The following is a 22,227-nucleotide window of genomic DNA, read 5'->3' as shown; positions in this document are numbered from 1 at the left end:
AATATTATGATTATTTATATTATTATTATATTATATTATATATTCTAATTATTATGACTTACTATTTTATAATTAGGACTTACCATGATCTTAACCTTTTTGTGTTATCATTCTTGTCATCAATTTGTTTCTTTTCTTAGTCTTCTGTTCATTTAAGAATTATTGTTCATTACAAAAGTATTTCCTATTTCCAAGGCTGTTTCCCCTATGTCGTATTTAGGCCTACAGTATCTGTGTTGGCCTCCTGATAATCTACAAACAAGCCAAAAACATTCAAATATCAATAAAACAGAGAGGAAAAAAATAGGACATAAGCTTTGTCCTAAAGGGATGTTGTCTACCCCACGAAACACACATATAACTGGGATGTTATAATGATTACCGTGCTAAATGTATGTGGACACTGGCCTATTTATTCTGCTTGGATCACAAAATGCACCTAACACACTAGGTGGCGCTTGGGATGGGTTTACTGTGTGTTGCCCTGCAGTCTATGGTGCTGCCTTTATTATTCTCATCACCCCTATCCCTTACTCAGTCCACGAATATTTCATTTAGTACGTAATAATTTTAAAGAAATGATGAAGCTATTTAATAACAGTCACATCTGATCACACATCTGCAGCACATGGCATGACCGTGGGGCATGCATGATGACACGTCACTATCTGGTAATGTTATTTCTTTGCTTTCAGTGACAGCATTTGTAATCTTGCTAATATTGGGCTTATTGTCATGCAATACAAATGTAATGCCGTTAAACTATAAAGGGGAGAGTGTAATAATGAAACGTGGTGTTTACAGTAGGATGGGGAGGGTTTTTAGCTTTTTTTTAAACCGGAAAAGGGGCGGAGTCAGCTGTAACGTTAGCAACAGACTGAGCGACAGCAACGGTTATGTGAAGGATTGCCCTTTGAAATATGTCTTTAAACGCGCACTGAATCTGTGTCTTACACATCGAGTACACTTGGATCTACCCGAGAACCGCCGTGTCATTGTTACCGTGCAGGTAAGGCTCGAGGTTGATGTTAATCGTGGATGCTAGCTGGCTCTGTGCTGACTCCGGTGTGGTCACTGTGGGCTCGCCACTGATCGTGTAATACAGGCACGTTAACGTAGCGGCTAACATTAGCTATAGCATGCTACTTACTAGATGGCTATCAACATCAAACCATCTCCAAAATCATCTGATATGTCTAAATCTACCCACTGCTTGCTTTTAGCACTATTACAGGTGTAATGGCTAGCTTGCTTAATAGCTTATAACAATGGTTCGATGGCCGGTTATTATCCAACAGGCTAATAATGCTAACAGGGGACGGTTGCTAACGTTAGTGACGCTGTCAACGCCTCGCCTGCTTTTGACAGCTCAGTGTGAACAGTGGACAAGGCCAAAGCCACCTTTATCTACTTCATAATAGACTGAGTTGAAACAAATTCGTTCAAAATGTCGCACTTTATCTAGCTAACATTAAGTTAACTGCCTGTGTTTTCAATATGATAGCTAATATTACCCCTTTGTGGATGCTATAACGTTAGAGTTTTCTGCTATTAATTATTATTAATTTTGCTATTTAGATACTTGGGTGTAACGTTACTAATGTTAATGGACTATACTATAATTCAGCATCTAAGTTAACGATAGGATAACACGGAATCTGGCAACATAGGATTCCTGTGCATTGGCTGGTTTGGGTCAACGCCCCACCCTTACTGTCGCGTTTCCACCTCTTTGTGCACAATTGCATCTCCCGGAGTATATTATTGCTATGTGGGGTGTGGAGACGGTGTCAGTGACAGTGACAGTGAGAGAACGGTTTTGGTGGTGCAAGTGTAGATAGATAGAGATATGCTCTCCTCAACCACCGCCGGAGGCTTGACTGTGAAACCACCGGCTAACACGATTTTCCTCGCATGTAGCAGCTACTGTTCGCTATGATTACTGTTCGAGAGAGTTTGTATTTGACTCTATGAACGGATCTAAAGTTAATGGCCATTACCCGAGCTTCGACCACAAATGTAACAGTTGGTGTCTTTGTTGTTTTTGGTTGAGTTTTGTGTATGAAAACTAAGGAAGCGTTTCATTATGTAAACCGGTCTGCATAATAGATGAGCACTGATGAGCTGAGGAAACAGGCTTATTGGCTTGGGAAAGACTGATCATGGACTTAAGCTACTTGCATCATCCCAAATAATCACTTTGTCAACCGCTAACATACAAAATATGATATTTTGTGTGCTCTTTCCTCTGCACATGGTGTTATCGGCTGTCTTACATGTTTGATTGCAAGCCAAAGCTGTGCATCTTAGGTCTTACATAGGTTGGTGTATGCCATAAACTAAGAGGATGTTTATTTTTTACCATGCTGATGGGGCTTAAATGTGCTGAATCACGTACAGTAGAGAGTAGAGAGCTGTGGGCTGTGCTGGGCTGTCATTGTCCCTTTGACACCTGAACACTCCTTTAAAGACTGAATGTCCATGTGCAACCTCTGACAAGGTCCGCACTTTGTCACCTTGCCATGAGCAAAGTTGTCACACGTTCAATGATCTGATGTGTTGTGGGTGAAACAATGACATTTCAACTTTTAGACAGAGACGGACACTTGCTCTTCAGACAGAGAAATCAATCTTTATTTCATATTATGTGTGTTATTACTCATCTTAGACAGAGTAGATAAAGAGCGAAATATTAACTGTGGCGGGGTTTCCCCCAGTGTATTGCAAGCCTAGTGGCATCAGGGAAGTTTATTTTTTAATAAACTACGTTACAGTGGGGGGTCGAGTTGGTAACTTAGACATAGCATAGTCATATTTTCAAATATCAAGTCAGCTTTAAGCATTGTCTTAATGTAGGTCCCTGTGGAATCTCCTGGAATAAATGATCTGGTTGATAAATGGTTTATAAATACATTAGAACTGCTTTCACTTTCTCATTTCTTGTTTTCTGTCCTTACGTTCTCACCTATTCATGCACAGCATTTTCAGGTGCTTTACGGTGGCCCTGAAGTGCAAATCAAAACAGCAAAAAGAAAAAAAACAACAGCAAAGCATAAAGCAAAAGTGCAAAACACAGAACACAACAACATGAACTTCTACCCAAGAAGGTAGGGCCTATCAGAGGATCGTCCTGATTGCACAGATGGACTGTTTGTCTTTTAACAAGAAAGATCTGAAAAACACATGGAGAAGTGTCTGTTTTGAAAACATGAGTACTTGTGAAGATTAGTTGACTATTATTATGAATTACTTCGATGCAGGGCATACATATGATGTGATAGTGGGTTCTACAACAGTTTTTAACCACAATTAGGGCAAGACAGTGTTTTGTGATTTGTTGTTGTGTTTTATGACTTGTGTTTTTCTATTTTCTGTTTTGATTTGCTCTTCAGAGCCACCGTAGAGCTTTGATCATGTACTGCTCCCCTGAGAGCATGTGTCTTAAAACCATTGACCAAACCCTGCTTGTATAATTTGCCACTTAGGAGAAATGATTTCTGCTCTGCCGATGCTTGCTTTATGATGCAGCAGTTTTTCAAATTCAGAGCTCTTGATGAAGAGACTCCATGTCCTGTCACTCTTCAAGCGAATCCCCATCTCCCCTGAGGGCTGTATGAAGCAGTGCATGAGTCTTGTTTCCATTTAAAGAGGAGATGGGACTGTATTAGAAGCCTCCAGTGGTTTCCTGTCATCCCACTGTACAGCGCTTATACGTCTCGTCGAGTAGCCGTCAATCTTCCTTTTTCCATACACACTGAAGAAAAGCACAGCAGTACATATATGAGTCTATCATAAAGGTATCAAGTACTTTATAATAGGAGGAACTAATGTAAAAACTACATCAGAAATATTCCAGCATCCGAGGTAATCTGATGCAATTTATAAAGGAAATTCAAAAGGATCATGGAGTGACGCACATTGTCAGTTTGTTACAAAGCTGATCAGCATAGTTAATTAAACCCTTAATGTATTGCTAGAATAAAGGATGCACCGATTGTGAAATTCTGGGCCTGTACCGATGTTTAAAATAGCAATTTGGTCGATTGTCAGTGCCAATACCAATGTTTTAATCTTGTTTTTTTATTTCCTCTTTTGCGCCAGGGAAACAAAAATTATAATAATGTAATTATAAAAACAAGTCATTCAGCCCTTCTTACACTATCTTTGAAGGAGCACACATTCAGTCATACAAACAACCTTTAATCTAATCTTCTCACACAGGGAAAATATTATTTTTTTGACAAATAACTGCATATTTATCACAATGTTATTTGCTTCCTCTGAACAATTGACAGTTTCAGCAAAGTATAGTAGCACAACTGATGGAGCATTCCTGTAGAGAAGGCGGATGAAACTACGTTCAGAATCGGGCTACGTTACGTAATTGTATTTTTAAGGGTTTAAATGGTTGGAGAATTAAAATGTGCTTAACTAGAAAGGGTGTAGTATTGTACTTAACCCAGAGACAGGCTTTTGTGGAACAAAATGAACGACTATGCCAATTATCCTTTGTATATAAAACTTTTAAATGAGCTACTAGACAGAGTATTATGGTTTTGTGCCAAAAATCCCTTCACATTTCTCCCACTGATCTCAACCGACAGTGTTGATTGTAGACACATTGTGACATGTTGATGGTACACTTCGGTACAATACTAGTGTTAAAAAAAAAACAATACTCAGTACCTCTTTAAATATCACGGCAAAAAGTTTAAAAACGTGGTATTGAAAAAGTACCAATACTTCAATACTAACTTGTAATCATCAGGAGTGTGTACGTAAAAAAAACACATGAGCTACTTCCTCTGTGATACCTCCGCAGCTCCCAGTGCAGGTGCTGCTGCAGAAGTATCATCTATTCCAATGCTGCTGTCAGTGGCCGTGATTATGCACATGACCCACGTTAGTGCGCGTTCGTAGAGCTCGTCTGAGAGTCGACCGACCATTGTTTTATATCTCGCTGTCGTGGAAAGTGTAATAAAATCACTGGAGTTGTTGACATATTCCTAGATTCACTGGTTGAGCGTTGGTGATTAGCAGAATTGAGTCATTTGGACTGTGTTTGCAGAAGATTTGTTCCAACCTGTTAATACGTCAAATAGTCTGCGTCTCTGCTTTTTTTCTGCATGGTCAGCACTCATTTATAGCGATAACAGTAATACACTGCTTGTTCCGCATGAGTTGTTGACAGCTGTGGCGTGATGAGCCGCTTGGCGTGTCAGTGGCTGATAATAAGAGGAATTTATCAGTCACGGAAAAACTTATGTTGCGTGGTGGTGACTCAGGATACTTGTCGTTTGTGCTGTTTTCTGGATATATCTCCGATTACTCCGTCCAGTATCAGATCTGGGGTCGATAAACATTCTGTTAAAACAAGAAGTCCTGCACTGTTTTCTAAATCGCCTGACTCAAAATGCAAGTTGTTCGCTAAATGTTGTCTTGTGTCCTCCATTTCTTTCTCTTGTCTCTCCAGGACCTGTGGGTGAGTGATGCCGCCGACTTCCAGCTGTGACTGCCCCCACCTGGACTCCGTAGGGGAGATCACCAAGGAGGAACTCATTCAGAAATCCCATGTGAGTGACCCTCCGTCATTGCCCTGTCCACTGCACAACTCATGACTTACCACTATTTTTAGAAAAATCTTTTAATATCAACTAGAGTCGTTAGTATTATTATTATTATTACAGACATATCTATCATTAGTGTGTACATGTTTTCCCATGTGCACTGATATGAAAACCTTTTTTACAGAACATATACTGCTGTTTATTTTAGCAATTGACTGATACTGAGCATGATGTTTATTTAGCTAATTATTTTTTACATTTTTAATACTTCTTTATTTCTTTAGTGTACATTTCTAGAACGGGTGGACTATGTAATATATTGTATGTATAATAATGTTAAATATACTAAGAAAGCAGCCTCCTGAGTACCTTTGTAGAGTCTTATTGGTGCAAAATCAGTGCACAATCCACATAGAAAAGGTCTATTTTCATTCCAGCTCAAGAGTTCTCAATAGCGTCCACCATATTGGTATTTGATCATTTTCCTACTCTAAAATTGTTAACGGTCTCAAAAATCCTGTATTGGTCAAGCCTCAAAAGGGTAAAAAAAAAAAAAAAAAAAAGACTTTTAATGTTCAAAAGTCTTATTTTCTCACTTCTGTAGGTGGTAATGTTCGTAATAGAATGTTTTTGTATCTGATTTCTGGCTGTCAGGACATGTTATATTGCTGGATTATTGTGATATTGTGATAATGGATTGATAATTGGTTAATTGGTTAATTATTTGGATTTTTGGGAGTGTTGGTCAGCAGCGTCACTTCTGCTACCCACACCAGCTAGGAAGCTCATCGGCTCTTAGTGGGCAAGTGTCAATTTTAGCAAAAACTTTTTGATAGGTTAGTCCATCAATCCATTTTAGGCCACTTATCTGTTATCTATTTCCATCATGCTTTCAGACTTTGGCCAAAATGACCATGAAACAGAAATTAAATTGCATTCTTTGTGATATTATCTATTCAAAGCTGAATTCAAAGCCTCATTGAAGCCTGTGTTGGAACCTCGCTTCAGTTTCATTTTCCGAACATGTGACTCTAACCTGAGTGTTTTCACATTTTTCTAGGGCCAGTGCCAAGACTGTAAAGTTGGAGGACCAAATCTGTGGGCGTGTTTAGAGGTAAAACGATGCTCATCAGCAAAAATAAGTAACTTCAGTTAATTTGGCGTACAACATCAACACTGTGGTTTCTGTTATTGATACCTGCATTCTCTGTGTGTTATTCCCTCCAGAACGGCTGTGCGTATGTAGGCTGTGGAGAATCCCACACTGACCACAGCACTGTGCACTCACAGGTGAGAGATCTCAAACCTTACTGAGGCCTTTTTCAAGTAGGGGCATATTAATTAATGCATAGAAAAGAGCGAATAAGGGACTGTGATGTTTAAATTTAAAAAGATGCTACTAAAAGAGGAGTGGAGGTGTCAGTAGAGAGGCAGAGGTGGCACAGATGGCTGGACAGGACAGGAAAATCACCCAAGTGTCCCAGGAGCTTTCACTTGGAATAGAACCGCCTCCGGCACTGCTTTATTTTTAACATGTATTTCTCCACCATCCAAGAGCCAGCACGTGCAACTTTTAGCTTTTGAAGTACACACCTTGTTAAAAACCATCAAGCCAGCTCTGTCTGCCTAAACCTCCACATTCAGTGCAGTTTCAGCAGTGGGTCATCCATTATTAATTGCCATTCCTGTGGGAAGTGAGGGAGATTGGGTAGCACTGTCAGTTCCATGGTAACAGTCTCTGCCCCTCCTGGCTGCTCTTGAGGTTTGCTCAGCCTCTGGTGTTCCCAGTGTTGACTAAAGCTTTTTCCTCCAGCACGCCAAGGCCAAGTGGGGTTAGAAGCAGAGAAGGAGGGATATGAGAGCAAACATGTAATTTGCGCTGCCTATACGTGTCCGCGTAGCTGCTCAAGCCATTGTCCAGAATGGGCCTGTTCAAGTGCAAACCTCCTGAGAAATAGAGCACTCCGAACAAACAAAAGACAAAATTTGGATAAAGAGCAGATTTAATATTAGCTTACTGATTTTAACGGATTCTACAAGTGAATTTTATATCCCTCCGCCTATTCAGGACATCTGTCTGTGCAGCACGTCCTGTGTGACTTTTCCACAGAAGCTATCTTTAAATCTATTAAGCATGAAGGCCATGTGTAATTAGTGCTCTGGAGGCCCTGAGGGGAGGGAAACATTTTAATCTTATGGCCATGTAACGAGAAAGACCGCTGTTGGTTCAGATGCCTCTGCCAGTCAAACTATACGGTCTGTACAGTTTTTTCAAAGCTTTGAGTGAAAAGTTACAGCTTGATCAGCTAATCCCAGAAGTCGAAGCTCCACTTCTGTTGGTACTTTTGTTAAAGAATTGGGACGGATAATTATTATTTATATGGATATCATATTTCAGACAGCATTATGCACCAAAAAGGACATCTGAGGCAAACTGAACCAATGGAAAGCTTTCTTCATATTGTAGATAATGAGTTGGAAGGTTACTACAGCCTTACAGTTGCTTTTGGGCTACAAATACTCCTCTGAACAAACAAGATCAGCAGTTTGCATTTGTGCAAATACTGCAAATCCACTAAGAAGATGACCGTGAGAAGAATAGTGGCCGCTGGCACATCTTCTTCCTCGTTGATTGCGGTTAGTAAAGAGGAGACTGGACATTACGTTGCAGACAAAACTAGACCCGGCCTGCTTCATCTTAATCAGAAGAGCACATTCTCAAGCACACGCTGAATCTAAGCTGGTGCTGCAACACCATAACAATTTTGCAGGATTTATTTTGAAATATTTCTATGAGCTGCTGCTCAGACAGGTTTTACATCACTTTAATTTCTCAAGTCTTCTTTTGTGTGTGGAAGGAGCACTAAGGATTTATTTTCGCTCTAATGGGATGTTTTTTAAATTATGATGAACGTTTAAGCAGACCAGAAGTAAATGATCACTATAAAAGCTGCAAAACAGTTTATTTAAAGCAAACCATTATGTGGGCTGGTAAAAACATCCCCTTATCCCTGTAAATTCATCTTGTTATTAATGCCCTACCTGGTATACTTTCCTTCATAAATTATCGAAGATGGGGAGTTTCATGGCCGTGCTCAGTCTGGTGTGCCCCTTCTGCCAGCTCTGCCCTGTCCCTGCTGTGTGAAGGCTAATGCAGCCCTGATGAATAATGTAGGGTCTGCTGGTGCCTGCTGCTCACGTTCAGTCTCCTGATGACCTGCCAGACTGCTGGTGTTTGTCAGAGCAGCAGTGGGTCAGCAGAACTCGGCCATGTTTCCACAGCGGTAAAAGTCAGCCCTGCTGCAAACCCCCACTCTGCTTCCACCTAAACCTGTAACCTTAGACATTCTGCTCAGTGCTGGTGTCCCATGTCTTGACAAGATGTCAAATGTATACTTTTAGGTTTTGTTTTCATATTTGCAAGGGTGCAGAGGTTGTTTTTGTTTACCCACAAGAAATCTCATAGAAGTGAGGAATAAGTGAGTGCTGAATGCAAGCGTGTTGGGAATAAACTTTTTAAATTATGAGTAAATGAAAAGATAAAATGCAGATTTTGCAGCTTCTCTTATGTGTTAATAAAGTAAATATTGTTGGGTATTGGACTTTCGGTCAGACAAAATAGGCAAGTTGAAAATGTAAACAATGCCATTTTCTGATATTTTATACAGTGTATTTACCCTGGACAGTAAGACGGTGATTTGGTTGCCTTTTTTGCAGCCTGGTCCGCAAATTCAGACGGACCGAGGTATATTGCCGGCCTGATTTAGCACCCTAATGTGACGGCTCGGACCCTACACATATTGGCAGGTCCATTTCCATGTAAATAGAGTTAATGTGGCTTGGCGGCACAGATGTGTGGATGACGTGAACTGTTGTTTTATAAGCAGAAAACAACGGATCACAGAAACGTGAGACAGCAAAATATCGACCGTAGTGATGAGCGACTGGAAAGCCTGTGAAATCTGCGAGACGCTGACCATCACGGAAGAAAAAGTCCTGAATTATCAGATCAGGGGGGTTAATTTCTTCCGACGTGTATGTTGTACGTCGCTTTACTCACAGCTTTGTGCGCCACGTCACTTGTTAACGCCTATCCCAGAGAGCCGTCTTTTGGGAAAGGAGGAATATCACGCCTCGGTTTCACATAGACAGGACTTCTGCAAGTGTCATTATACCTGAAGGAAAACATTTTTAATTGGTTGGACTGTTACTGTTAGCTGTGTCACCATATTCCATGAAAGTTTACTTGACACACCATAGAATTAGGCAGCAGGCACACCTGTGCACATGTGCTTTATCAGCTGTTGACGGTTTAATATTAACACTGTCTTCTTGTTTCACTTTGTTTACGCAGTCTGATGTGTCTCTTCACAAAGTCTTTAACAACTTTGTTTGCAGGAGACAAGACATAACCTTACGGTGAACCTGACCACGCTTCGAGTGTGGTGCTACGCCTGCGGCAAGGAGGTTTTCCTGGAGCGTAAACTAGGCCCTCACTCTCCCCACGCCAACAGCAAAGCCCTCCCATCTCCACAGAATTCTGAACAGGTCAGAAACCATGCTTCCCCCCTGTTTGCCGTCGTGTTTTATTGTCTTCATCTCACATAGTTTAAAGTCATAAATCAGGTACAGATTAAATGCAACATTAAAGTTTTCTCTTTGCAAGTATATGTTTAGCGACGAAAACAAACAGGTTTTCAGTGCACGTTCACTGCATTATCGCTTTGTTACGTAACTATGTGCTGCGACTTATCAGAGCTGTACGATAACAATCAATAAAAATCAAACTGCATGTATTAACGTTATTCATTTACTAGATAAGATTATGATGAGGTTTGTGTGTGCTGTGCTCTTGTACCAGGAAAACAGCAGGGCCCCTGGGAGCCCAACCTCTCTGAGAGTGCCCCCTAATGGAGGCTGTGAAGACCTGGACATGGAGACCGAGGAGGAGGATGAAATCCGGGCCAGAGGTCAGCTTATACACAAGAAGTGTTCATGTTAACACAAAATGAACAGTGGTTTGACTTAGTATACTGGCAGATATCCACTCACATGTTACATATGTACTGATACGCAGTCAATAGAGAGGCAGTCAATGTTGTGTTAATATAAGGGTAGTTGTCCCCCAAATATACACACCAGGTCAAAAATTTAGGAAACAAATGTCTTAATATTGCAAATGAATGTTACCTATAAAAAATCCCAGATAATCGTTTTTCATAATTAAAATCATTCATCTTTTTGAAGCCAGTGAGGCGACTAAAATGCAATTACATTTTATCAGCTCTCAATGCAAGTACGGCAAAATTAAAAAATGAGCATTGCATGGATGATTTTAAGTTTACCTCAAACACAGGAGCTCAGTAATCAGCAGTTGGTTTACTTCAAAGCACGGAATATGATTTGAATTAATAGGAGCAGTTAATGGGGGCGTCAGGCTTCAAAGTCTTCTGTTAAAAGCTGAGCAGCAACAGGGACACAGTGCAAAACCTATAGGCAACAGAAAGTCACCGCACGGTCCCTGAGCACGGCTACGGGCTGCTGCGGTGTAGTTTGACGGGTTGAGCCTAAAACACTGACACTTCAGGGCCTCAGTTCCCCTGGAGAACACCAATGCAAATAATGTTTCCACTGTGTGCTGTGAGACACACACACAGACTCCACCAAATGGCATATGTCATGTTAAACCTCATGTGGTGTAGCTCAGGCACTGGCACCAGTCACTGCCTCTGTTATTTTTGTCACAAATACAGATCATATGATCAGGGGGTGGAGTAAAGAAGCTTTGTAAGACTAATGCCCGGTGTGGAGTCGGCTCGTCACACAAGATCAGAGTTTTACAAACTGGAAGGGAATTAAGCTACTTGAACCCGAATGCCCTGCGTCATAACTTGACACTTACATTTGCCTACACTGTGACTTGAATACTTCTGTATCTCTGAAATTCATTGCGAAGAAGCGCGCAAATCTGCTCAGAAATCATAGAACAGACATTTTTTTTTAAACGTATCGTTATAACTCTCCTTTTAACTCCTGAACTTGCCTGACAATCATGTTTTTGCTGTGTTCTTTAATGTCAAAGTAATCCAGTGACAGTTGTCTGTACAACTATGAGTTCATTGCAATCAGGACCTGCTAACAGCTAATTAGCCCTACAATTAATGGTGCCAAGTTCCCAAAATACAAACAAATAAAGGCTAGAAAAAACACGGGACTCAAGTAGGGATCATTATGGGATTTTTAAAAGGCAGATACCGATTTTAGATGGGAAGAATTCACTGATTCACTATCATGGCTGCAGATACAGTGAATTTTCTGGCTTTGCAAAATGACTCAGAAGGCTGCTTTCTTAAATAAATAACTTCATCAAAGAATATTTATCATTATTATACATTATACATAGAATCTGTTACATTGTCCACCACTACTAGTATATAAATAATGAATGAGCTTTGTCTGCCACAGTAGCTGGTTTAAAATACACCTGGTACCCATCTTCTCTGCTCCTGCTTTAAAATATTAATCGTAGAAACGGAGCGGCTGATCTTAGAATTGCAGAGGCTTTCTGACTGCCATCAAAACTGACTTACTTTAATTTCCTTGTTTTTCTGTCTCCCGCAGGCCTGACGGGGCTGAAGAACATAGGTAACACCTGCTACATGAACGCTGCCCTCCAAGCCCTATCCAACTGGTGAGCCCCCTGTTAGCCTGCCTTCAGTCCCTCACATCACCTCTCTGACTTTACATGCTCCTTGGTTTTTCTTCACGTTACTTTCCACTCTCTATTCGCACTTTGAACATGCTCATTTTCAGTAGCCATTTTCGCTTTTATTCACCGCCTGGTTCTTGTTGGCTGAAAAACAACTACGCTCATTTCGGGAGAGTGACAGCTGAGTGAGAATTGCTGCAGTGCACCATTTGAGACGGAAGGAATGGCATTTTGTAGATCCCTGTAGGCTCTTGTTTTACACAAAAACATCAGCGCTTTCCTCCTTTTTCTTTTTCCTTTGCCACCGTGTCTTTACGAGACACATAAAACTGTACTTTTTTTCTCTCTGTCTGCTGCATTTTTTTAACGGTATATTTAATTACAAATCCTTCTGGTTCATTCTTTATGATTGGATTGTTGGTTTGGTAACTTAAATTAGGGTTCCACCGCAGAGCCTGAGATGCTGTTATTACTTCCTCTTCATATTATTTTTCATGGAACAGCAACGCACAGCAAACCCCTTCCTCCGCCTTTAATACTATCTTACCAGGGGGGCTGGTAAAGTTTTAAATTAAACTGATGATGCGTAGTCTGGAACAAGTCAAAAATGGGAAAAGATGTGGGTCAAAATTTGCAATCTAAATCACGTTCCAAAAATAGGAGGAACCGAGTCACGCAGCTGCGGAAAGGAGGGACCTTTCCTTTGATGTCTGTTGGTGAGCGCTGCTTCTTTCAGTTACCGTCAGGTCATTATTCAGTTCGAAGGACTTTTCTCCTGCCAAGGGCTCCATGCCTCATTCATTCTGTAGTTTGTCTCTCTCCTGTTCACTCTGTGTCCATAGAATAAAGCCCTCTCAGCTGTTTTTCTTTTCAGCTATTTCCAATGTCCTTCAACCTTCAACGAGCCAGTACCTCTTGTTACTTTTGATATTACTCTAAAAGTGAAATATACTGTAGATTTAATGTGACAGAAGTGAAATGAGTCAGGCAGAAGACTGTAGATTTGGTGAACTTGAAACTTGAAACTCAATGTATTGCTTTACCTACTTGTACTGTTCTGCTTTAAGGGCAAACATAACCCATTATAATAACATTACATTAACTTGTTCTTGTTTTTCTTGGATTGAATTAGGATTATATGCAGGCTTTTTGAGAATTAGTCATGGCATTGCAAGCTTTTTGGTTATCATAATGAAACTGTTAAGGGGCAGATATTTCGTAAAAAGCTTGTTTGGCGTCCACAAATGATTTCTCCTTCTTTTCACTGCAGCCCGCCCTTGACACAGTTCTTTCTTGAATGTGGCGGCATGGTCAGGACGGACAAGAAGCCCGCACTCTGCAAAAGCTACCAGAAACTAGTGTCAGACCTGTGGCACAAGAACAGGTGGGCAAACTGCAGTCCATTTCAAAATTAAAATACCCAGAGCCAGGACATCACACAAGACTCATTCGCGATATTACGTTTTGTCACATTGCAGACCCTCCTACGTGGTCCCGACCAACTTGTTCCAGGGGATCAAAGCCATAAACCCCATGTTCAGAGGATATTCTCAGCAGGTGGGTCATTGCAGGTGGTGAAATAAATGTGTAACTTCCTTTTAGAGGCCCTCTTCACGGCTGGAGTCATATTCAGCATGAAGTTGTGGTTTTTTTTGCATTTCCCTTCAAGCTTTGCAAATAAAATTAATACTTTGAGTAAATATGAATATAAAACATGGATTAAGGTTTCAACTGAATTGAATCTTGAATTTGTGTTGAGCTTGGATTATTAAGGGTTTTACGCCCCGACTATAAAGTTGTCCCAGATCTTATAGTCTCTCCCTTTTCTCTCTTCGCGCTTTTGTCTCTCGTCCCCGCATGCCTGTTCCTTTACAGAAATGACATTAGCTCCAGCTCAAATCACGCAGCAAGATAAACTCTGCCTGGAAATTACTAACTTAGATCATCTGACTTCATTCACACACAAATGCACACATTAAACCTAACTAACAAAGTAAAGGTAAATGACTTGGTTTGATCCCAGACAGTGCTTAAAAGAAAGCATTTATGTGTTTAATACCTATAAAGAATTTCCCAAGGCTTTTTACTGGAGCACATCTTGTCCTTGTCCTCCAGTGTCTGTAAATAAGGGATTCATAAGCCTGAGTGGTGAAATGATAACGGAGTCTGTTTCCTCTCGGATTGCCAGCTTTTCTTTAGAGGAGTTAATTGAGGAATATTCATTTGTTACGCCACACTGAGCTGAACCGCCTTGGAATTAGCATTACTATGAATGAAGTTAACATTCCTGATTCTGGGAATGGAAAGTTCATTTGGCCTGAGAGGGAGATTGGATGTCTGTGGTTCATTATGTTTGATTACATTTTCATGAGCATTTGGTTTTGGATTTTGTGAAACAGCTTTGGGATAAACAAGGGGGTGTCTGTAGTTTGGGGGAAAAATTAGCTTTGGGAAAGCTTGGCTGACTCTGTCAAACTGGATTATATTTAGGAAGAATTAGTGCTGCTGCGTTTCAGTGTTCTTTTCAGGGAGGGGAAATTACATTTTTTTCACTGTGACCAAAATAACTGCAAAAAAATGTAAAGTTTTATCAGCTGGAACTCATTTGCTCGCTCAACTGATTTGTTATGATTATCCTCACTCTGTCTCCAGGACTCTCAGGAGTTTCTGCGCTGCTTGATGGATCAACTTCACGAGGAACTGAAGGAGACGTTTTCCGAGCCCTACGATCAGTCCAACGGCATCACCGTGGAAGACGGACCCGAGGAGGACAACCGCAGTCAGTCGGACAACGACTTCCAGTCCTGCGAGTCCTGCGGCAGCAGCGAGCGGGCTGATAATGAGGCGCACGGTGGGAACGTCATGATGGAGGACACCAACGAGGCCGAGATGCTGATTCCTGAGCCAGATGAGATCCAGGCCAACAGGGAGTGGCAGAAGGAGAAGAACATGATTAATGACCTTTACCGCTCTGGAGTTAATGGTGTTATGGGTGGAAGCACTGGAGTGGACATGGACAAAGATGTTGACACTACCACTGAAACTCTGCCCATTATCAGCAGCCAGGGAGCAATCAAGGTTCAAACGAGAACTTCAGGTAATTATGGAGAAGAAGAGGCGTCATGTTTTATTTTACCCACAATTTACTTGACTTACTGATATTCAGCGTCCATCTTATGGCACTAACATTTTAATATTTGACTTTCTTTCTGCCAGATTCCTTCCCAGACATCCAGATATCCAACACCACAAGACCACAGAGTCCAGTCCCAATGGAGGGTCACATTCCCAAAATGTCCAGCAGCCCGCCCAAAGCTGCCTCAGGCTGGCCCAGCCTAAACCCTGCACATAAGAAAGGTAAATAAGCATAATCAGAGGCCTATCCGAAGCATAAAGACAGGGTTTTAGCAAGGTATGGTAGTCATGGGTCTATCTTTGCTAGCAGTGTTCTCATATTTCTCTCTCTCTCTCTCTGCTTTCACACAGCAGTGACCACATTCTCCCCACCAAAGAGCAAGCGTCAGAAGAAATACCGCAGCGTCATCTCAGATGTGTTCGATGGGACCATTGTCAGCTCAGTTCAGTGCCTCACCTGTGATCGGGTTAGTGTGGACCTTATTGAAACGAGTGGATTGCTGAGAGGGTTAGAGGATCATTATGGCTCAAGTCATTTAGAGGTCATAAAATTGAATGTTATGAAAAAGATCTACCTTGGTGCCCTCCTACTATGATGTTCCTATACACTTTTGATGTAGTTGTACATCCACTGCTATGTAACCTATTGTGATATTTGTGCTGCAACAAGAATAAAAAGGGATGGAAATTTGGACAAAGATAAAGCTTCACCATCTGTGCGTTCTGTTCCTGTCAGGTGTCTGTGACCCTGGAGAATTTCCAGGATATCTCGTTGCCCATCCCAGGGAAGGAGGACCTGGCCAAGCTCCACTCCGCTACCCACCAGACCTCCCTGGTTAAAGCCGGCTCCTGTGGAGAAGCTTATGCACCGCAAGGCTGGATCGCGTTTGTCATGGAATACATCAAGAGGTGTGTTAATAATATGTACACTTTAGTTGTTTTTCGTTTTTTTGAATCTGACAAATGATAGTAGATGGAGAAAAGAGAGAGAGGGCGGGGCATGACACGCAACAAAGGTCCCAAGGCTTGAATCGAACACAAGACGTTGCGGTTATATGGCATGCAAAGCTGTAACCGCCCAGCTTTAAAGGCATTACTACATGTAACCTACAGTTATTTACGTTCTTCACAATCGAGCTTTAGTGGCTTTTTGTGTAAAATTCACCTCTACCTTTCTATTTGTAGTTGGTTCTGGGGACCAGTGGTTACGCTACAAGATTGTCTTGCAGCTTTCTTTGCCAGAGATGAACTAAAGGGTGAGCAAGTGGGCGTAAATCTGTTCCAGCAGCGCAAACATTAAGATTGATGTCTCAATAACTCTGTGTGTGTTGTTTTCTAGGAGACAACATGTACAGCTGTGAAAAATGCAAGAAGTGAGTATCCAATGCTGACTTTGCTGAATCCCGAATCTTAACTATTAATTTATTTCACAACAGAAAACAAATGTGTGTAACTGTAACGACTGCCCATCTTTCATCTTGTTTCCTCGTAGATTACGAAACGGAGTCAAATTTTGTAAAATGCAGAGTTTGCCTGAGGTATACAGACAACTTTAGTACTTCATGTCACGTCTTTTTGCCTTTTTATCTTCTCGCACCAGATTTCTAAAATAAAACTTCCTCTCTTCCAGATCCTATGTGTCCACTTGAAGCGCTTCAGGCACGAGCTCATGTTCTCCACCAAGATAAGCACCCACGTCTCCTTCCCGCTCGAAGGCCTGGACCTGCAGCCTTTCCTGGCCAAAGACAGTTCTGCCCAGACCACCAACTATGACCTGCTGTCAGTCATCTGTCACCACGGCACTGCCAGCAGTGAGTGGGCACAGTCATTCCTTCTTTCTGCTCAGTCTTGGGCATCTGGCTTCAGTTGGCACATAGAAGTGTTCTGCATTCATTAGTCCGTTGACACATTTTACATGTACTTGTTAGGTTTATGAATGCTGCTCTAACGCATTCCCCTGTCTGATCCTAGGTGGCCACTACATAGCGTACTGCAGGAATGATGTGAACAATCTGTGGTATGAATTTGATGACCAAAGTGTGACCGAGGTGTCTGAATCCTGTGTCCAGAACGCGGAGGCTTATGTGCTCTTCTACAAGTAAGCCAACACACGTCAAGTTAGACAGTCGTAAACAAGAACCTCTTTTATCTGTGTAACATTTTTCACTGTGCTGCTGTGATAGCCATAACTTACATCTCAGTTGCAGTAGTGATTTATCTGTGGGTCTGTTCCCGTCATAGAAAGAGCAATGAGGATGCACTGAAAGAACGGAGGAGGGTGTCCGGTTTATTCAACATGATGGAGCCCAGCCTTCTGCAGTTCTACATCTCCCGCCAGTGGCTGAACAAGTTCAAGACCTTCGCTGAGCCGGGACCCATATCCAATGACGACTTCCTGTGTTTGCATGGAGGTGCGTGTGAGGTGTCTTCTTCATACTGAAACAGCTCAGAGGTCAAAGTGAACAGACCAGGAATCTGTTTTTCTTCTTTTTCTGGTTCTAAGCACAAGCGTTTAGTGTAAAAAATGTGCTTTACCCTCGCACAACACAGCTTTTGCTTTCATCCTTTGCGGTAGATTTTTTGACTCTGACAGACTGCGGAGTATTCCCTTCACAACACAGCAGACTTCAAAAGGGGGTTTTACTTCTCTTTGTGCTGATGATCCTCCTCTCTCATTTTAGTGGAGAAGAGGGAAGAATTGTAAAAGGGCTTCATGTCAATCAAGCGGTTTTCTTTTCTACCCTCTTTTCAGAGAGCACTGGATGGAATTTAAAATTACACAGGAAAAAAATGAAAATGCATGATAAAACTGTGGCAACAGAGAATGTGTTCCTTTCTGTAAATAAGCACCTACAGGTTGTTTCCTCCTCCTTTGCCGTTACCAGCACAGAATAACTGGCTAAGCCACAAGAAGAGATAATATCAGTGCAGTGTAAACCATGATTTTGTTGCAGTGGTTCAGCTAGTTGTTTTGTTTCCCCGTTTATTTTCACTTTCCGGTTCAAAGCCAAGGGCGTCATCATCAGAAATATATATTTATGCATGCAAAGCCTTTATCAGGGGCTCTGGCAGCATGTTTCCCCAGGAGAGATGTTTTCAAATAAACCACCATATGTGGTTGTTGCCTGTAAATCTTTCAAGAAGAAATACTTTGTCCTCTGATGTAGTGTGGTTCCCAATCGTTTTGCCTTGAGTCTACAGATTAAATACTTTAGTGTTGGTTTAAGATTTAGCTTTTTTTTCTCTGATTGTTTCATTGGGCATGTTTTCAAAGGCTTGAAGAGGGGGAAACAATCCATAATGTCTCACAAGGAAAATCAAAAAATGGAGAGAGAAAAAAACATTTTGTGATGCAGAAATTGTTTTTTTCTTTCAATTTTACCCTTTTAATTATCTTCTCCTTGGAACTTCAGCGTGCATTTGCATATTTCTGCCATCTTATTGGCTACTCAACACAAATTAGTTACAATCTTCCAAACACTGATTCTTCACAAATGTACATTATGATTCATGTCTCTACACACAACTGTCACCTTTCATGTGTTATTGTGTTAATGTCTGATGGATCTGTGTCATTAGGTGTGCCACCCAACAAAGCAACATTCATCGATGACCTGGTGGTAATGCTGCCGCAGAACGTGTGGGATCACCTTTACAGCAGGTACAGTAGATAGGGCCGACTGTGCGACTAGCTCTCCCATTAATGACTTCACTCACAGTTGCAATAGTATTTCCCTTTTGTAGTGTTAAATTCAGCTGTGTAAGTTAATGTGTACTGCTCCCTGCAGGTACGGAGGAGGACCAGCTGTCAACCACCTGTATGTTTGCCACACGTGCCAGATGGAAATAGAAAAACTGGAGAAACGGCGCAAATCAGAGCTGGACATGTTTGTCCGGGTAAGGCTGTCAATTCTACCATCACCGGGGAGACCACGAGCAGCAGGGAAGATAGAGCTTTAGCCAGACACAGGAAAAATCGTAGTGTCAGTGAGTCTCTGTGCAGCCCAGTACTCATGGGAGTAAATAGGCCTGATCTCCCATCTCTTGAACCAGTTGATAGGCTGCGTGTGTTGGTGCTCTTCACCCTGGCAGCAAATGAGAGGTGTGAGACCGATGAAAGCCTTATCATTAATGCTTTGGGACAGATGCAGCTGTTATTGTCTGCTCACTCACACAATGGCTTCTCAGAAACACTGATAGCTGTGTGTATGTGTGTGAGAGAGAGAGCGAATGAAAGAGAGGGCTTCAGTGAGATAACAAGAGGAAAAGGGATTGTGTTATTTCCAAGAAAGATGAAATTGGTGCAGTGTGGTGTTAAGGCTCTTCTAACTGGAATAACCACCAGAGAGAATTGATTAGGTTTTTTCCATGTCCTCTCCTCTCAATCCTTTCATCCTCACTTAATTTTTTTTTTCTCGATTTCTCCTCCCCATCTCATTGCATCCTTCCCCCTCCCTCTTGTCTCTACTGCTCACTCCTCCCCCATTTCCTCTCTCCCCTCTCCTCCCTCTCCTCTGTAGCTGAACAAGGCGTTCCAGGAGGAGGAGTCTCCGGTGGCCATATACTGCATCAGCATGCAGTGGTTTCGTGAGTGGGAGGGCTTTGTCAAAGGAAAAGACAATGGTAATTGGACAGAAGTCTTGCCTTTCCACCCCCAATCCTGTTTAAATGTCTGATTAAAAGGCTAAATGTTCTGATAACTGTTGATGTAAAAGCTGCTGTGGTTTTGTTTGATGTCGATTTCTCTTTTGAAACAAATCCCCTGTACGGTCAGATCTATACGTTGATAAGGGAACGGGCAAATAACTTGTTTCATGTGGGGCATCCAAATTCTCTTGTTTTCAAAAGCTGCTCATGTTCAAAAGAACCCGTGGCATCTCATTTCTTCTCTTGCTTTATCTTCAAAGCGTTTGCTTCGGTCCCCTGTGTCAGGTCCCCCCCCCCGTTACAGCGAAATGAAGCTTCAAAATATATTTCATTTTCTTGCACTAGTCCTCATGTTGTTTTTTTTCCCTTTGCTTCCCTCGCTTTGTATTGTCACATTTATTTATAACAGCTAACATCTGACACGTCTCCAAATGTCTTTCCTTTTTCCTCCTGATCCTCTAATAATTGTTTTCTTCTGGGGAGCAGAACTTACTTTTCATAGTGTGACAAAAACATTTGACACTTTAACACCATTGCTCTTTTGAACAATTAGGATTGAGAAAATATCTCTGAAAAATAGGCACGCATATCGCTGCTGTGTATAATTATGACAACTTATTATGTTTCTTCTTCTTTAAGATCCACCGGGACCCATTGATAATTCCAAAATTACAGTTAACAAGAATGGCCATTTGACACTCAAGCAAGGTACTACCTTTTATTACTATTATTATTATTATTATTATTATGGTTGTTGTTGTCATATTGTGTTATTGCGTATCTACATTTGTGCTGTATTAAGATGCCATTTTGGATGGATAAATAAAACCTTTTTGTTCGTACAAATGTTGCGGAGCCTCTGAAGATACTAGTATATTTAACAATGCCGATATTTTAGTGACATTTGGGTGCTTGTGTTGAACCCTGCAGGAGCTGACTCGGGGCAGATCTCTGAAGAGACGTGGAACTTCCTCCACTCCATCTACGGCGGCGGTCCACTTGTGACGGTTCGGCCAAACGTCAGCCACCAGGAAGCAGAGTCATCACAGTCGGAGGAGAAAATCGAGATGGAGACACGCTCTGTCTAATCAAGCACTCTGCAAAGAAACAAATGGAAAACATTCAAGAAATGAAAAGCCTTTTATTTTGCACTTGACTTTTATTTAAAAAGCATTCAAGCAAAGGACCTCATCTTACCGCTATATGACAGCCGATGACTGTTGATAGAGGGGGAATTAACATGTCTGAGAAAGGTTTGTCTTGTTGTACAAATCTGTATAAAAAGCTCTTAAATTTTTATTAGCACTGTAGTATTCATGTCAGGTTGTTTTCAGAACCAAGCATTTAAATTATGTGCAGCTAAAAATTCCACTGAATGCCATATTTCTTTTTTTTTTCTTGACCAAATGAGCACATATTGTATGTCCATGTGTCTTGTGTCGCTGATATAGATGAATCACATCTAGCTGTAGATACATCACACACTCTTCCTGTTGTAAGAGAATATTGTCCAATGAATTGTAAGAGAAGCAAAATGTGACACTTAAAGTGATGAAAATCATAAGGTTATGAAGGGACTAATTACTGAGTAGTCTCAGGAATTAATTTTGTGTTTTGCACTGTTCTGTAGACGTACAAATTGGCATGCTCACGCAAATGTCTGGTTTGTATTTGAATGTACCAGTACTGATAGTATGTTGGTCAGGATTCAGCACTTGGTAAGGGAGTGATTTAATATGATGTTAATAGATTCTTTTGTAGAAAATATGCAGCAGGCAAGTCTGTCAAGAATGCATGCTCTAACACTCAGTCTCAGTTTAAAATCATATGTAACCGCATGTAAATGCAAAGCTGCTCATAAAATGTGCACGCAAATCGTGATCTGGATCGCTCTTCACTAAATTGTACAGCTACAGAAAGTACATTGCAGTATGAAATCAGCATCATCAGCAATCTAGTCAATTAAAGGCATTATTTTTGTGTATGGCATGGTGTTGCTTAACGTGTTGGCTGATGGGGAGAACAGAATGCTGAACTGTAATCTTTTGCATATGGATGTCACTTGACTGGAGTAAGATCAATGCTGAATTTTGCTGGCTGACACTATTAAAACTTGAGGAAAACACGTTGAACATTGTGGTCACCTTGGTTTGTCACAATTTCTGCTGT

At 41.3% G+C, this 22,227-nt stretch overlaps 1 protein-coding gene across 1 annotated transcript; it reads left to right on the top strand.

Annotated features, from left to right (window-relative positions):
* The first annotated feature begins 871 nt into the window (after positions 1-871).
* Positions 872-22,103, top strand: usp33 (ubiquitin specific peptidase 33). Its single transcript, XM_083929003.1, has 24 exons — positions 872-1,009; positions 5,474-5,573; positions 6,628-6,681; positions 6,795-6,857; positions 9,966-10,115; positions 10,429-10,537; positions 12,189-12,258; positions 13,547-13,660; positions 13,755-13,833; positions 14,929-15,373; positions 15,493-15,633; positions 15,763-15,878; positions 16,148-16,320; positions 16,597-16,667; positions 16,751-16,784; positions 16,904-16,949; positions 17,042-17,222; positions 17,383-17,509; positions 17,653-17,822; positions 18,991-19,072; positions 19,200-19,308; positions 19,932-20,034; positions 20,698-20,766; positions 20,989-22,103. The coding sequence occupies exons 2-24, from the start codon at positions 5,490-5,492 to the stop codon at positions 21,144-21,146; spliced, it is 2,748 nt and encodes a 915-aa protein (XP_083785129.1). The 5' UTR covers positions 872-1,009; positions 5,474-5,489; the 3' UTR covers positions 21,147-22,103.
* The last annotated feature ends 124 nt before the right edge of the window (positions 22,104-22,227 follow it).

This window comes from Echiichthys vipera (genome assembly GCF_963691815.1).
Source record: "Echiichthys vipera genome assembly, chromosome: 15".
NCBI classification, from domain to species: domain Eukaryota; kingdom Metazoa; phylum Chordata; class Actinopteri; order Perciformes; family Trachinidae; genus Echiichthys; species Echiichthys vipera.
This window is presented reverse-complemented; position numbering and strand designations above follow the sequence as displayed.

Bases quoted from the DNA above. Each gene is read 5' to 3' on its own strand.
- usp33 (XM_083929003.1), top strand. From the start codon at position 5,490: ATGCCGCCGACTTCCAGCTGTGACTGCCCCCACCTGGACTCCGTAGGG. The intron at 15,634-15,762 runs GTAAATAAGCAT...GCTTTCACACAG, and splicing joins AAACCCTGCACATAAGAAAG to CAGTGACCACATTCTCCCCA. The intron at 17,823-18,990 runs GTGCGTGTGAGG...CTGTGTCATTAG, and splicing joins CTTCCTGTGTTTGCATGGAG to GTGTGCCACCCAACAAAGCA.